General features: G+C 49.1%; 2 protein-coding genes across 6 annotated transcripts in view; one reads left to right on the forward strand and one right to left on the reverse strand.

Annotated features, from left to right (window-relative positions):
• On the reverse strand, nt 1-11,270 carry PTGES3L (prostaglandin E synthase 3 like). 3 transcript variants are annotated; one of them, XM_054457687.2, is made up of 8 exons: nt 10,784-11,231; nt 10,464-10,693; nt 9,973-10,086; nt 9,800-9,866; nt 9,592-9,690; nt 3,526-3,615; nt 2,187-2,240; nt 1-1,090 (listed from the first exon to the last, which is right to left on the reverse strand). In XM_054457687.2, exons 2-8 carry the CDS (start codon nt 10,469-10,471, stop codon nt 1,055-1,057), a joined length of 468 nt encoding a protein of 155 aa, XP_054313662.1. In that variant the 5' UTR covers nt 10,472-10,693; nt 10,784-11,231; the 3' UTR covers nt 1-1,054. The 3 variants fall into 3 exon arrangements, with proteins under 3 accessions (XP_054313662.1, XP_063512746.1, XP_054313663.1); XM_063656676.1 differs by having other exon boundaries at nt 10,464-10,559; nt 10,784-10,896; XM_054457688.2 differs by lacking the exon at nt 9,973-10,086 and having other exon boundaries at nt 10,784-11,270.
• RUNDC1 (RUN domain containing 1) overlaps nt 10,579-15,259 on the forward strand; it is an 18,066-nt gene continuing 13,385 nt past the window's right edge. For 2 of the 3 annotated variants that reach the window (XR_010124716.1, XM_063656673.1), the window contains exon 1: nt 10,996-11,493. Coding sequence is in view for 2 of the 3 variants with exons in the window: in XM_063656673.1 (XP_063512743.1) it covers nt 10,996-11,493 (498 nt within the window). In the remaining variant the exon portion in view is untranslated. Of the gene's footprint in view, nt 11,494-15,259 lie in introns of all 3 variants that reach the window. The other variant, XM_054457684.2, reaches the window with a different exon arrangement.

Here is a 15,259-nt window from a genome sequence, read left to right on the forward strand (position 1 = left end):
TAGGCAATGCATTTATTTTGTTTAAGTTACAATCAATTGTACATATTAGGCACTCAAAAAATGTTTATGGACAAATAGAATAGCTGTTGGACAAATAAACATAGACATTAACTAGAGTAACAATCAGTTTTAAAAGTATAAAGAGGGCCGGGTGTGGTGGCTCGTGGCTCACACATGTAATCCTAGCACTTTGGGAGGCTGAGGTGGGTGGATTACTTGAGGTCACGAGTCCGAGACCAGCCTGGCCAACATGGTGAAACCCCATCTCTGCTAAAAATACAAAAATTAGCTGGGCCTGGTGGTGCACGTCTGTAGTCCCAGCTACTTGGGAGGCTGAGGCAGGAGAATTGCTTGAATCCGGAAGGTGGAGGTTGCAGTGAGCAGAGATTGCACCACTGCACTCCAGCCTGGGTGACAGAGCAAGACTCCATCTCAGGAAAAAAAAAAAAAAAAAAGTATAAAGAGATTTCTAGAGTGTGCAGGAAGCTGAAGTGGCTGGTTCTAGAGATGACAGAATTAGCTATAAGAAATCAGAGCACAAATCTGGGCAAGAGGAAGCACCCCAGCTTGGTTACTAGAGGGAGAAGAGGCTTGCTACCAGGAGGAATAAGTACAAGAAGGAAATAGACAGAGAACAGTTCCTAGAGATTTATTATAATCTGTTTCTTCTTTGGCTTTTTGCTTTGCCCCATATGCACACATAGTAGAGATTTCTATAATCTGCATTCTTCTTTGGCTTTTGTTTTGCCACATACACACACACTCAAATAATCAAGTGGCCTAAACACAGAAATTAGAAACCAATCAGTAAGAAATCAGAAGCCCTACCAGTCTACCCCTCCCCGACCCTGCATCTGATGTGGAGCCATAGTCAAGTGCCTAGGAGGAAGACAAGCTTGAAGGACGACCCTTAATAAAGAGCTTCTAGGAAAGTTCAGAGATCTCAGAGGAACTTGGTGCACAGCCAAAGCGCTGACAAAGGCCTAGGCGCTAGCTTTCTACAACAACTGGAAAATAGCCACCGCTGCCTTCCCAGCTTTGCTGTCACAGAAAGTTAATTACTTGTTGCATCAGCACTGTCAGAATCATCCTAGGGGGAAAAAAAAAAAAGACAAAGCACCTGTAGACCCTGCAAAGCAGGAACATTTGTGTTAACAAATACTGCTCCCTCCCTCCTGCTCTCCAAGTTTCTTTTTGTGATTTCCTAAACCACCCAACTTAGGGAGCTCATATGGAAGGTTTTAACTTACTTTGGATATTAAGTAAACCAATGCTACTTTGTCATACATCATTAGTTTCAGGACTTTTTTTTTTTTTTTTTTTTGAGACAGGGTCTTGCTTCATCACCCAGCTGCAGTGCAGTGGCATGATCTCAGCTCACTGCGACCTCTGCCTCACAGTCTCAAGCGATCCTCCCACCTCAGCCTCTTGAGTAGCTGGGATTATAGGCTACCATGCCTGGCTAATTTTTGTATTTTTGGAAGAGACAGGGTTTTGCCCTGTTGCCCAGGCTGGTCTCAAACTGCTGAGCACAAGCGATCCACCTGCCTTGGCCTCTCAAAGTGCTGGGATTACAGGCGTGAGCCACCACGCCCACCCTAGTTTCAGAATTTTAATTAATGCTATTGCTCCTTACAGCTGGGGTAGGTCTTCTCTAGGATGGAGAAACAGAGGAGTAGATGGAAAGCAGGAGGGTCTTGCTCGGGTTTTCTAAAGCCTGGAGAAGAATATTAGCCTTCTTGGGCCAGGCGTGGTGGCTCACGCCTGTAATCCCAGTACTTTGGGAGGCCGAGGCGGGTGGATCACCTCAGGCCAGGAGTTCGAGGCCAGCCTGGCCAACATGGCAAAACCCTGTCTCTACTAAAAATACAAAAATTAGCTGGGCGTGGTGGCGGGCACCTATATTCCCAGCTACTCAGGAGTCTGAGGCAGGAGAATCGCTTGAACCTGGGAGGCAGAGGTTGCAGTGAGCCGAGATCGGGCCACTGCACTCCAACCTGGTCAAAAGAGTGAAACTCCTCCCCCACCCCCCAAAAAAAGAATATTAGCCCTCTTGGGTCAAACTCAAATTTGGTTAACAGGCACTGAGAACTTCTGTGTGCTAGGAACTGGGATAGGAGCTCTCTAGTGGGTTATTTTTAAGGGCTATAAAGAAACTGAAGGGTTGAGGGGAAGGCTTTACTTACATCCAAATCATCCATGGCAGGTGGAGGTCTCTTGGTGCTGACCTTCTTCAAAAGCTAGTGGGAAGAAAAAATAATCATAAGGGAGAAGGGAGTGAAGGAAGAACAATCTGCACATTGATGGTCCATAGAAGAATGGTCGCAGCCAGAACTGGTCAGGCAGCTACTCCCATCTTTAAAACATCACTGGAATTAATTTGAGAAAAGTTAAATTGACCCCCTTCTTAAAAGAAAATTTAAACACAAATCCAGATTGGAATCAGCTAGGGTTTTATAACTGAAACCAAATAATATAACGACAGTGTATGATTTATTGGGGGCCAATTATTTATGATGTGAGTTTTTATACTGCTAGTTTTAACTTCCCATGAAGTTGTCTGGCTCAACACACACACACACACACACGCCGGGTTTGGTGGCTCACATTTGTAATCTCAGCACTTTGGGAGGCTGAGACAGACAGATCACTTGAGGCCAGGAGTTCCAGACCAGCCTGGCCAACATGATGAAACCCCATCTCTACCAAAAATACAAAAAAAATTAGCCAGGGGTGGTGGCGCATGCCTGTAATCCCAGCCACTCAGGTGGCTGAAGCACAAGAATCGCTTGAACCTGGGAAGTGGAGGTTGCAGGGAGCTACTGCACTCCAGCCTGGGAGACAGAGCAAGACTCTGTCTCGAAAAGAAAACCACACACACAGGCCAGGCACGGTGACTTACGCCTGTAATCCCACCACTTGGGAGGCTGAGGCAGGTGGATCACCTGAGGTCAGGAGTTCGAGACCAGCCTGGCCAACATGGTGAAACTCCATCTCTACTAAAAAAATACAAAAATTAGCCAGACGTGGTGGTGGGCACCTGTAATCCCAGCTACTCAGGAGGCTGAGACAAAATTGCTTGAACCCAGAGGCGGAGGTTGCAGTGAGCAGAGATGGCGCCATTGCACTCCAGCCTGGGCGACAGAAAACCACACACACACACACACACACACACACACACACACACACACACACACACACACACACACACACACACACACAGAAAATAGGAGAACAAGAATTACAGAAAAGTGGAAAAAGGTTTTGTCAAAATTCTTCAGAATACAGGCTCTACACTGAATAATAAGTGAATCAATGTATATAATTTCAATAATATTCTTTCCTCTCATCCCTATTAAATCAACATTGCACAAAATACGTAAAGAATATCAGCATCAATGAGTAACCTGCCTAGACAGCTTGCATATCTCTGCTTGGCCCCAGTGACAATCCTCCAGAGACATGTGTGCAGAGAAACACAAAGAATGATCAAGTGGGCAGAACACAGCAGGTGTTGTCTCTCACCTCTGCATAATGTTCCACATGAGCCAGCTCCATCTCTTCATCCCCTTCCCAGTCTCTCCAGTTATCAAAGTCCACAGACAGCCACACTGGCTGCAAGAAGAAGCACCAAGAGTCACAGGCAAGGAGGACAGGAGCAGGAGTGTGTGGGAGAGTGTGGGCATATGCATGGGAGCACGCTTGGGGAAAAGAGGGTCAGTAGGTCCATAGTCCTCCCAGCTGCACCGCTTTGACCAGCCCCCTCCAGGTTCCCATGTCATCATCATCATCCACAAAGATCTACCAGGAACCTGCCAATCTACACACAAAGCTAGGCATGATAGAGTCTGAAAATCTCAGAAGTCCTACCCTCCGGCCAGGTGTGGTGGCTCACGCCTGTAATCTCAGCACTTTGGAAGGCGGAGGCAGGAGGATCACAAGGTCAGGAGTTCGAGACCAGCCTGGCCAATATGGTGAAACCTCATCTCTACTAAAAATACAAAAATTAGCCGGGCGTGGTGACGGGCACCTGTAGTCCCAGCTACTTGGGAGGCTGAGGCAGGAGAATCGCTTGAACCCGGGAGGCGGAGGTCACAGTGAGCCAAGATCGTGCCACTGCACCCCAGCCTGGGTGACAGAGCAAGACTCCATCTCAAAAAAAAAAAAAAAAAAGAAGTCCTACCCTCCAGGAGCTGATTGACTGAGGAGACAACACATCTGGAAAGATAATTGTATCATAAAGCAACATAGGAGTCAACCAATAAGACAGACAAGTTGCAGCCGGGCGCAGTGGCTCACACCTGTAATCCCAGCACTTTGCGAGGCCAGAGTGGGTGGATCACCTGAGGTCAGGAGTTCGAGACCAGCCTGGCCAACATGGTAAAACCCCCATCTCTACTAAAAATACAAAATTAGCTGGGCATGGTGGCACATGCCTGTAGTCCCAGCTACTTGGGAGGCTGAGGCAGGAAAATCACTTGAACCTGGCAGGTGGAAGCTGCAGTAAGCTGAGATCGCGCCACCGCACCCCAGCCTGGGCAACAAGAGTGAAACTCTGTCTCGAAAAAAAAAAAAAAAAAAGACAAGCTGCATTCCATGGAGTCAGAGACAACCCTTCAAGGTCCATGTTCCAAAGTTTCCACATTTATACAGGGAAGAAGTTATTCACTCCTTCATTCAAAAGATATTTATTGGCCGGGTGCAGTGGCTAACACCTGTAATCCCAGCATTTTGGGAGGCTGAGGCAGGTGGATCACTTGACGTCAGGAGTTCGAGACCAGCCTGGCCAACATGGTGAAACCCCGTCTCTACTAAAAATACAAAAATTAGCTGGGCATGGTGGTGGGCACCTGTAATCCCATCTACTCTGGAGGCTAATGCAGGAGAATTACTGGAACCCAGAAGGTGGAGGTTGCAGTGAGTCGAGATCATGCCACTGTACTCCAACCTGGACGATGAAGTGAGACTGTCTCAAAAAAAAAAAAAAAAAAAAAAAAAAGGATATTTATTGAATACATACTATGGCCAGACTCTCAGCTTGACACTGGGTTTATAAAAATGTTCCGGCCGGGCGCAGTGGCTATCACTTATAATCACAGCACTTTGGGAGGCCAAGGCACATCAATTGCTTGAGCCCAGGGGTTCGAGACCAGACTAGGGCAACATGGCAAAACCCCATCTCTACAAAAAATACAAAAATTAGCCAGGCATGGTAGCACACTTCTGTTGTCCCACCTACTCAAGAGGCTAAGGTGAGAGGATTGCTTGAGCCCAAAAGGGCGAGGCTGCTGTGAACCTTGATTATGCCACTGTACTCCAGCCTGAGTAACAGTACAACATCCTGTCAAAAAAAAGGTCAACACACTGTCCCAGCCATTTGGAAGCAACCTGGGGAGGGAGATATAAATAAAGCACTATAATACAGTTGAAAAGTGTGGTGGTAGAGTTATATAGGGGACATCATGGGAACCCCAAAAGGAGTTACAAGAACCCAGGTTCCTGGAGTGGCAGGGCCTTGAAGGATGCACAGGGATTGGGTGGGTGAAGGTAGTAATGATGGTGACTTTTCAGGAAGAAGGCATACCTTGAGCAAAGGTACAGAGGTGAGAAACAGCCTGGTTTTTGCAAAACAAACAAAACACAACAGTCTGCTGTGGCTAGAAGATAAAGCTTGGGGCAGAGTGTGGGATGTGCTAGTGTGTTATGTTATGGTGCCTGGATCTCAACCTAAAGGGCAGGAAATCAAAAGCTCAAATACCCAAGAGAGTCAGGGAGGTAATGAAAAGGAGCAAGTGAGGTGAAGTACATGATCCACTGAAAACTTCAACTCCAGGCATTTGGGGATGTATATCAGTGGGGCTAGATTCTCCCATTTTTCTTTTTCTTTTTTCTTTCTGAGACGGAGTCTCACTCTGTCATCCAGGCTGGAGTGCAGTGGGGGTGATCTCGGCTGACTGCAACCTCTGCCTCCCAGGTTCAAGCAATTCTCCTGCTTCAGCCTCCGGAGCAGCTGGGATTACAGGCACGTGCTACCACGCTCTGCTAACTTTTGTATTTTTAGTAGAGACAGGGTTTCACCACGTCGGCCAGGCTGGTCTCAAATTCCTGACCTCGCGATCTGCCCGCCTCAGCCTTCCAAAGTGCTGGGATTAAAGACATGAGCCACCGAACCTGGCCCCCACCTATTTTTTTTTTTTTTTTTTTGAAACGGAGTCTCACTCTATTGCCCAGGCTGGAGTGCAGTGGTGAGATCTTGGTTCACTGCAACCTCTGCCTCCTGGGTTCAAGCAATTCTCCTGCCTCAGCCTCCCAAGTAGCTGGCACTACAGGCTTGCACCACCATGCCCGGCTCATTTTTTGTATTTTTAGTAGAGATGGGGTTTCGCCATGTTGGCCAGGCTGGTCTTGAACTCCTGACCTAAAGCAATCCACCCACCTCAGCCTCTCAAAGTGGGAGGGAGGTGGGATTGTGAGCCACCTCTCTCAGCCTCCCATTTTTCAACAGAAGCTTATAGTCTGGATTTTTAGAAGATGCACATTTTTAAATGTCAGCAACTAATAAAAAATTTTTAATGTCAGTAACAAGTCAAAATAATTTCTTTTTTTTTTGAGACGTTGTCTCGCTCTGTCACCCAGGCTGGAATGCAGTGGCACGATCTCAGCTCACTGCAACCTCCACTTCCCAGTTTCAAGCGATTATCCTGCCTCAGCCTCCTGAATAGCTAGGACTACAGGTATGCGCCACCACGCCCAGCTAATTTTTTATTTTTAGTAGAGACCGGGTTTCACTATGTTGTCTGGGCTGGTCTCGAACTCCTGACCTCAAGCAATCCACCTGCCTTGGCCTCCCAAAGTGCTGGGATTACAGGTGTGAGCCACCATGCCTGGCCTTAAAATAATTTTTGACACTGTAAACATTAAAACAAATGTGAGAACCAGATCCAGCCATCAGGCAGTCAGTTTTCAACCTTTAAGGAGGAGATGACTTTGGAGGGCCTTAAGTGGGGGAGCGTCAGAGTCAAATGTGTGTTTTAGACAGACCATGCTGAGGGCAATGCAGAGAATGGATTGAAAATGAGACTGAAAATATGCAACAAACTTCTCACTGTATGTTGGTGAGGCTTGAACTAGGAAGAAATTAAGTAGTGAATTCATTAATATTTAGGAGGTCAGTAGAGCCTGGTTGTAAGCCACTACTAGAAAGAATAAGATTCATCAGGGCCAGGTATGGTGGCTCATGCCTGTAATCCCAGCACCCTGGGAGGCTGAGGCAGGCAGATCACCTGAGGTCTGAAGTTCGAGACCAGCCTAGTCAACATGGCAAAACCCCATCTCTACTAAAAATACAAAAAATGACCAGGTGCGGTGGCTCACACCTGTAATCCCAGCACTTTGGGAGGCCGAGGCGAGCGGATCACCTGAGGTCAGGAGTTCAAGACCAGCCTGGCCAACATGGCAAAACCCTGTCTCTATTAAAAATAAAAAAATTAGCTGGGCATGGTGGTGGGCACCTGTAATCCCAGCTACTCAGGAGGCTGAGGCAGGAGAATCACTTGAACCCAGGAGACAGAGGTTGCAGTGAGCCGAGATCACGCCACTGCACTCCAGCCTGGGTGACAGAGTGAGACTCTATCTCAAAAAAAAAAAAAAAAAAAAAAAATACAAAAAATTAGCCGGGCGTGGTGGCTCACGCCTGTAATCCCAGCTACTCAGGAGGCTGAGGAAGGAGAATCGCTTGAACCCAGGAGGCGGAGGTTGCAGTGAGCCAAGATGGTGCCATTGCACTCCAGCCTGGGCAACAAGAGAGAAACTCGGTCTCAAAAAAAAAAAAAAAAGAAAGAAAGAATAAGACTGATCAATTAATTTCTACAGTGGAAATTACTTCTGGGACTAGAATATAGAAAACAAGAATTGGCCAAGGCCGGGTGCGGCGGCTCACGGCTGTAATCCCAGCACTTTGGGAAGCCAACGCAGGCGGATCACCTGTGGTCAGGAGTTTGAGACCAGCCTGGCCAACATGTTGAAACCCTGTCTCTACTAAAAATACAAAATTAGCCGGGTGTGGTGGCACATGCCTGTAATCACAGCTACTTGGGAGACTGAGACAGGAGAATTGCTTGAACCTGGGAGGTGGAGGTGTAGTAAGCTGAAATCATGCCATTGTACTCCAGCCTGGGCAACAAGAGCGAAACTCCGAATCAAAAAAAAAAAAAAAAGAAAGAAAGAAAGAAGGCCGGGCGCAGTGGCTCACGCCTGTAATCCCAGCACTTTGGGAGGCCGAGGTGGGTGGATCACGAGGTCAGGAGATCGAGATCATCCTGGCTAACATGGTGAAACCCCATCTCTATTAAAAATACAAAAAATTAGCTGGCGTGGTGGCGGGCGCCTGTAGTGCCAGCTACTCTGGAGACTGAGGCGGGAGAATGGTGTGAATCCGGGAGGTGGAGCTTGCAGTGAGCTGAAATCGCGCCACTGCACTCCAGCCTGGGCAACAGAGTCAGACTCCGTCTCAAAAAAAAAAAAAGAAAGAAAGAAAAAAGAAAAAGAAACGGCTGGGCACGGTGGCTCACGCCTGTAATCCTAGCACTTTGGGAGGCTGAGGCGGGTAGATCACCTGAGGTCAGGAGTTCAAGACCAGCCTGACCAATATGGTGAAACCCCGTCTCTACTAAAAATACAAAAATTAGCCAGGCGTGGTGGCACAAGCCTGTAATCCCAGCTACTCAGGAGGCTGAGGAAGGAGAATCACTTGAACCCGGGAAGTGGATGTTGCAGTGGGCTGAGATCGCGCCACTGCACTCCAGCCTGTGCTACGGGAGTGAGACTCCATCTCACACAAACACACACACAAAAAGAATCAAAGGTTTTGATTGTGAGTTGCAGTAAAGGGAAAGACCATGTTCATAGCACTGAAGTGGAGTCTTACACATTTCATCACCTACAACGAAAGTAGTTAACTGGGAGAGATTACCAAGAGAATAAAAAGAGACTCAGGACAAATAGCTAATGTATGCAGGGCTTAAAACCTACATGACGGGTTGACAGATGCAGCAAACCACCATGGCACACGTATACCTATGTAACAAACCTGCATGTTCTGCACATGTATCCCAGAACTTTAAGTAAAAAAATAAGCCAGGCGCGGTGGCTCACGCCTGTAATCCCAGCATTTTGGGAGGCTGAGTCGGGCAGATCACCTGAGGTCGAGAGTTCGAGACCAGCCTGAGCAACATGGAGAAACCCCATCTCTACTAAAAATACAAAATTAGCTGGGCGTGGTGGTCCATGCCTGTAATCCCAGCTACCCAGGAGGCTGAGGCAGGAGAATTGCTTGAACCCGGGAGGCAGAGGCCGTGGTGAGCCGAGATCACGCCATTGCACTCCAGCCTGGGCAACAAGAGCAAAACTCCGTCTCAAAAAAAAAAAAATAAATAAAAATAAAAAACAAGAGAGACTAATACAGTTGGAAAAAAAAAAGATTAGGCAGGACTTGGTGAGTGATTGAATGTTGGCTGGAAAGGAGGCAAGGACAATCCCAGCTGTAACCTGGGTACATGCAGAGAAGGAGCAGGCCACTTTCCACACACCCACCTTGATATCCTCCTTGGTAAGCCGCGGCCAGGCCACCTTTTCCTTCCATTTCCTCACAAAGCAAGTAATAGAGCGGGAAGAGCGCTTATCCTGGGAGTCCTGCCAGATAGAGAGCCTCATTCTTAGGGTCTGGGGTTTAGAATTAATCTCCAGTTTCCCTGGGCAGCCCGGTTTCCATCCAGACCTTACTGTCCCATCTCACCCTTACCTTGGAGTTCACTTTGGCATAGAACTCAATCTCATTGTACAACTCCACTCCATCGACATTCTTGCAGCTGAGGAGACAATAAAGCTGAGGAGATGTAGAATACTCCTTGTGGGGACATTAGGAGAAGGGGTAGGTTCCTGGGAAGCCAGGCCCTCAGACGGCAGGGCCACTACCTGAACACAATGCGGTGATCCTCAATAAGCACGTGGACATCGGTGCTGTCCTCAACACAAAACTCCATGAACACATACCTGGGCCTGTCGTACCACAGGGTCCGGGCGTGCTGCCTGAAGAGAAGTTGAGGTGGGGCTTCATAGGGGTGGGAGAGGGAAGACTGAGGGCATTTGGGAAGGGACTACCCAGGGACATTTGACGCCGCAGTTTTTTCAAAGTGGAGCTAAATGAGACAGAGGGGGTGAAAGGGAAGGGAATGACAGGAGTGGGTGGGTGTGGTGAGTGTGAACCTGGGAAGAACGTGCAAGACTAGGAAACTAGGAGGTCAGGGAGAACATTCAGGTCACACCTTCCCTCACCCCACAGTTACAGAGACCAGGGGTCTGGGGCTCTCATGGGGCCTCACAGAACCTGGAGCGCCCAGAAGACTTGGAGCAGGGAATCTCCAGGGAAAAGGGCCAGGGGGAGCACCGGAGCCGGAAACACTCACCGTGCCATTGCAGCTCCCGCTCCAGGGTGGCATTTAGAGTTCCAGGCAGGGGCCGCTATCTTTAGATCCTGGGGACGCCCCCAGCAGCTGCCTCTCCTTATATGGTCGGGAGAACAGTTGAGAGGAAGAGAGAACGTGACCTGGCAGCCAAAGGATCTGCACTCTGGAGATACTCTGGGAGAGCTTCATCCTTGCAGCCCTTCACCGTGGGGTCTTCAGAAATGCATAGACTAGGAATAGACAACCCATCTGCTGGAACCAGGGCAAAGGCTGCCCTACACGCTACACACAGGGAATGACTTTTCCCCGGTATCATTCACCTGTTTCTCCGACGCGTAGCGCTCAGTGTCTGATTCACAATAGGCGCTCAACAAAACATTATTGTCCTGAATTAAATCCCCCGGGAAGGCGCGCCCTTGGGGACTTCGGTACTTCAGGCCCCGCCCACCACTCCCCTGGGGTTCCCCGCCACCGCGCCGTTGCCATGGCAGCAGGGGGGGCGCGGCTGACGTGCGGCGGTGTTTCCGGAAAGATGGCGGCTATCGAAGCGGCTGCAGAGCCGGTAACGGTGGTGGCGGCTGTTGGGCCAAAGGCGAAAGACGAAGAGGAGGAGGAAGAGGAGCCGCTGCCACCGTGCGAGGCGGTGCGCTGGGCCCCAGTGGGGGCGGTGGCGGAGGCCCGGCCTGGAGCAACCGCGTTTTTGGAAGAGGCGACGGCCGAGGAGCCTGGCGCGGCACCGGGCTCCCCGCCGGATTCGCCGGGCCGGACGCTGCGGCGGCTGCGGGCAGAGCGGCGGCGGCTGGACTCGGCGCTGCTGGCGCTGTCCTCGCACTTCGCGCAGGTGCAGTTCCGCCTGCGCCAGGTGGTGCGCGGGGCGCCGGCGGAGCAGCAGCGCCTTCTGCGGGAGCTCGAAGACTTCGCCTTCCGCGGCTGCCCTCACGTCCTAGGTTACGAAGGGCCCGGCGACCCCGCCAGCGATGAGGGCGATGGGCTGCCAGGGGACCGGCCACGGTTGCGGGGCGACGACCAGGTGAGTGGCTGAAGGGCCGCGAGGGATATGGGAATAGTGGGGTCGTGTGGGTGGCGATCCAGACCGGGATGATGGTGCATGAGGGGAGAAGCCTCCCCGACTCGGTCGGTGAGTACGTGTGTCGGAGACCAGGGAACTGGAGTGCGGGGCCGGCTGAAGGGCAAGAGGACAGAGGCCTGGGAACCTGAGGGTGAGCGGTGTGCACGGAAGATGTGGAGAGATGCCGGTGCGTGATGACGTGAGTGGTAGAGGAGCGGTGAGCGAAGTGAGTCGTTGAGAGGGCAGCAGAGCAGCCAAGAGCAGTGCTGCGCTCACTCACCTTTCCCTCACGTATCTCAGTCTTGAACACTTTTGCTGCTAGAGGACCCCGACTCTGGGGATTGGGAAAATTGGCAAAGGAAAGGAAAGTGAGTTGGAATCTGTGGAAATTTAGGTTAACTCCCTGTCCCTGCTTTCCTGAAATCTAGGCAGTCTTTACACTTCTCTGGGTGGGAGTTTGGGTTAACAGCAGGGTCTCTTAGTAACTGAAATAAACACATCTCTTGATTATATAAATTTCCTAATGTTGGAATTTTGCCTTTTTAAGAGACGGGGGGGTGGGGGTCTTGGTATGTTGCCCAGGCTGGCCTCGAACTCCTGGTCTCAAGCCATCCTCCCGCCTCAGCCTCAGGACTACGGGCGTGTGCCACCGTGCAGGCTATAATGTTGAAATTTTTAAACTCTTCCTCCATCCTGCTTAATCATTAGGCATTCTGAATGAGGTCCTCTGGTAACAAGATCGATTCAGTGTGTCTACCCCAGAAGTAGTGAAACTATGTATAAGACACCAGGTAAACGTTTCCTTACAAGCTTTGCATCTCTGGAAGTGCACAAAGTGCTGGCTTTATTGGAAGTGTTGAGGTACACTGCCTTTTCACTTTAGTTTTTTTTTTTTTTTTTTGAGACAGAGTCTCACTCTGTCACCTAGGCCATACTGCATTGGCGCAATTTCCTCTTACTGCAACCTCTGCCTCCTGGGCTCAAGCAGTCCTCCTGCCTCAGCCTCCCCAGTATCTGGGACTACAGGTGTGTGCCACCACACCCAGTTAATTTTGTTTTATTTTTTGTTGAGACGGTGTTTCACCACATTACCCAGGCTGGTCTCGAACTCCTGATCGCTCAAGCGATCTGCCCTCCTCGGCCTACCAAAGTGCTGGGATTAGAGACATGAGCCACCATGCCCCATCCCTTTTCACCTTTTTATTCTTCAAACTACAATCTGCATGTGGCTTTCTTCCCACTTACGTTGGTTTTAGCCAAGAAGATTTATCAAGCAGATAATGATTTGTTTATTTTAATCTGAACTGTTTCCAGTGCAATCCTGTGTTTACTGTTCCACCCTTCTCCACATACCTACAACTCCTTACACAAGGAGCAGCCACCTCAAACTGCCAGATTTAAGGGCTAGAAAGGGGTGGACAGCACCAAAGGTTCTACGTGATAGGAAGCTCTGTTGTTCATTTTCACCTTTAGAAACAGGCCAACCCCATTTTCCATGATGTGATTATGACACATTGCATGCCTGTACCAACATCTCATGTATCCCATAAATATATACACATACTATGTACCCATAAAAATTAAAAACTAGCCGGGCGCAGTGGCTCACGCCTGTAATCCTAGCACTTTGGGAGGCCAAGACGGGCGGATCACCTGAGGTTGGGAGTTCAAGACCAGCCTGACCAACATGATGAAACCCTGTCTCTACTAAAAATACAAAAAAAAAAAAAAATTAGCCAGACATGGTGACGCATTCCTGTAATCCCAGCTACTCGGGAGGCTGAGGCAGGAGAATTGCTTGAACCTGGGAGTCAGAGGTTGCGGTGAGCCAAGATCGCGCCATCGCACCCCAGCCTGGGCAACAAGAGCGAAACTCTGTCTCAAAAAAAAAAAAAAAGACTGTGTGCAGTGGCTCATGACTGTAATCCCAACACTTGGGGAGGTGAAGGCTGGAGGAGGATCACTTGAGCCCAGGAGTTGGAGGCTGCAGAGAGTTATGATCATACCACTGCACTCCAGCCTGAGTGACAGAGCAAGACCCTGTCTCAAAAAAAAAAAAAAGGAAAAAGAAACATTAAAAAAAAAAAAAAGTAGTGCTCAATCCACCTGCAAGTTGTAATCTTGTATTTATACATTGAATACATTGACAGGTGAACAGGTAGAGGTAGAACCAGAGTAGGGGATATCATTGAACTGAATGATTTACTTCTTACCACTTAGCTTTTTTTTCTTTTTTCTTTTTTTTTTTTTTTTTTTTTTTTTTTTTTGAGACAGGGTCTCACTCTGTTGCCAGGCTAGAGTGCACTGGCATGATCAGGACTCACTGCAGCCTTGACTCCCAGGCCCAATAGATCCTCCTACCTCAGCCTCTTGAGTAACTGGGACCACAGGCGAGCACCACCACGCTCAGCTAGTTTTTGTATTTGTAGAGATGGGGTTTCACCATATTGCCCAGGCTGGTGTTGAACTCCTGGGCTCAAGCAAGCCACCCACCTTGGCCACCCAAAGTGCTGGATCACAGACATGAACCACTGTACCCTGCCAAATTTTTTTTTTTTTTTCTTGAGACAGAGTCTCACCCTGTCGCCCAGGCTGGAGTGCAGTGGCACCATCTTGGCTCACTGCAACCTCCGCCCCCCGGGTTCAAGCGATTCTTCTGCCTCAGCTTCCCAAGTAGCTGGGACTACAGGCACCCGTCACCACGCCTGGCTAATTTTTGTATTTTTAGTGGAGATAGGGTTTTGCCATGTTGGCCAGGCTGATCTCGAACTCCTGGCCTCAAACGCCTGACCTCATAATCTGTCCGACTTGGCCTCCCAAAGTGCTGGGATTATAGGTGTGGGCCACCGCGCCCGGCCCTAAATTTTTATTTTCCACTCTGTTGCCCAGGCTGGTGTGCAGCAGCATGATCACAACTCACTGCATCCTCAACCTCCTAGGCTTAATCCATCCTCCCGACTCAGCCTCCCAAGTAGCTGGGACCACAGGCGCACACTACCATGACTAACTAATTAAAAAATATATTTTTTCTGTACAGGTAGGGGTCTCCCTATGTTGCTCAGCTGGTCTCTGACTCCTGGGCTCAAGCCACCCTCCCACCTTAGCCTCCCTAAGTGCTGGGATTACAGGCATGAGCCACTGCACTTGGCCCCCAATTTTTTTTTTTTGAGACAGAGTCTGGCCCTGTCACCCAGGCTGGAGTACAGTAGCACGATCTCAGCTCACTGCAACCTCCACCTCCTAGGTTCAAGCTATTCTGCTGCCTCAGCCTCCCTAGTAGCTGGGACTGCAGGCATGTGCCACCATCCCCGGCTAAATTTTGTATTTTGAGTAGAGACAGGGTTTTGCCATGTTGGCCAGGCTGGTCTCGAACTCCTGACCCACCTCGACCCCAAATATTTTAAACCAATATTTTCTCTTATCTTACTTCATACTGGAAATGATTTCTGTTATTTTCTGCCTTGCACCAGAGTTCATTGTTCTCTCTTGTTTGCCCACACTCCAGCAAATAGCATATCATAGCTACCATGGCAAGTGACAGAGTTCAACAGACTTGGTCATGAAAATGGAATCAAAATTTATGGCTGATTTCTTTCTTCCCTGACATCATAAAGTTGGGTAACAGTGAGAACAAAAACAAAGACTTTTCCCCAGTTCTTTCTCCTTGGGCTGGTGAGACAACTTTCTCCACTCAGAGTTCATTATTTGGAATTTATCATTCTTTTCT

This window comes from Pongo pygmaeus, chromosome 19 (genome assembly GCF_028885625.2).
Source record: "Pongo pygmaeus isolate AG05252 chromosome 19, NHGRI_mPonPyg2-v2.0_pri, whole genome shotgun sequence".
In the NCBI taxonomy this organism is placed as follows: Eukaryota; Metazoa; Chordata; class Mammalia; order Primates; family Hominidae; genus Pongo; species Pongo pygmaeus.

What these genes read in the sequence shown, in the direction of transcription:
- PTGES3L (XM_054457687.2), bottom strand. An exon ending in ATGCCAAAGTGAACTCCAAG is followed by an intron (nt 9,691 to 9,799) that starts GTAAGGGTGAGA and finishes TCTATCTGGCAG; the next exon opens with GACTCCCAGGATAAGCGCTC. An exon ending in ATGTGGAACATTATGCAGAG is followed by an intron (nt 2,241 to 3,525) that starts GTGAGAGACAAC and finishes TCTTCCCACTAG; the next exon opens with CTTTTGAAGAAGGTCAGCAC.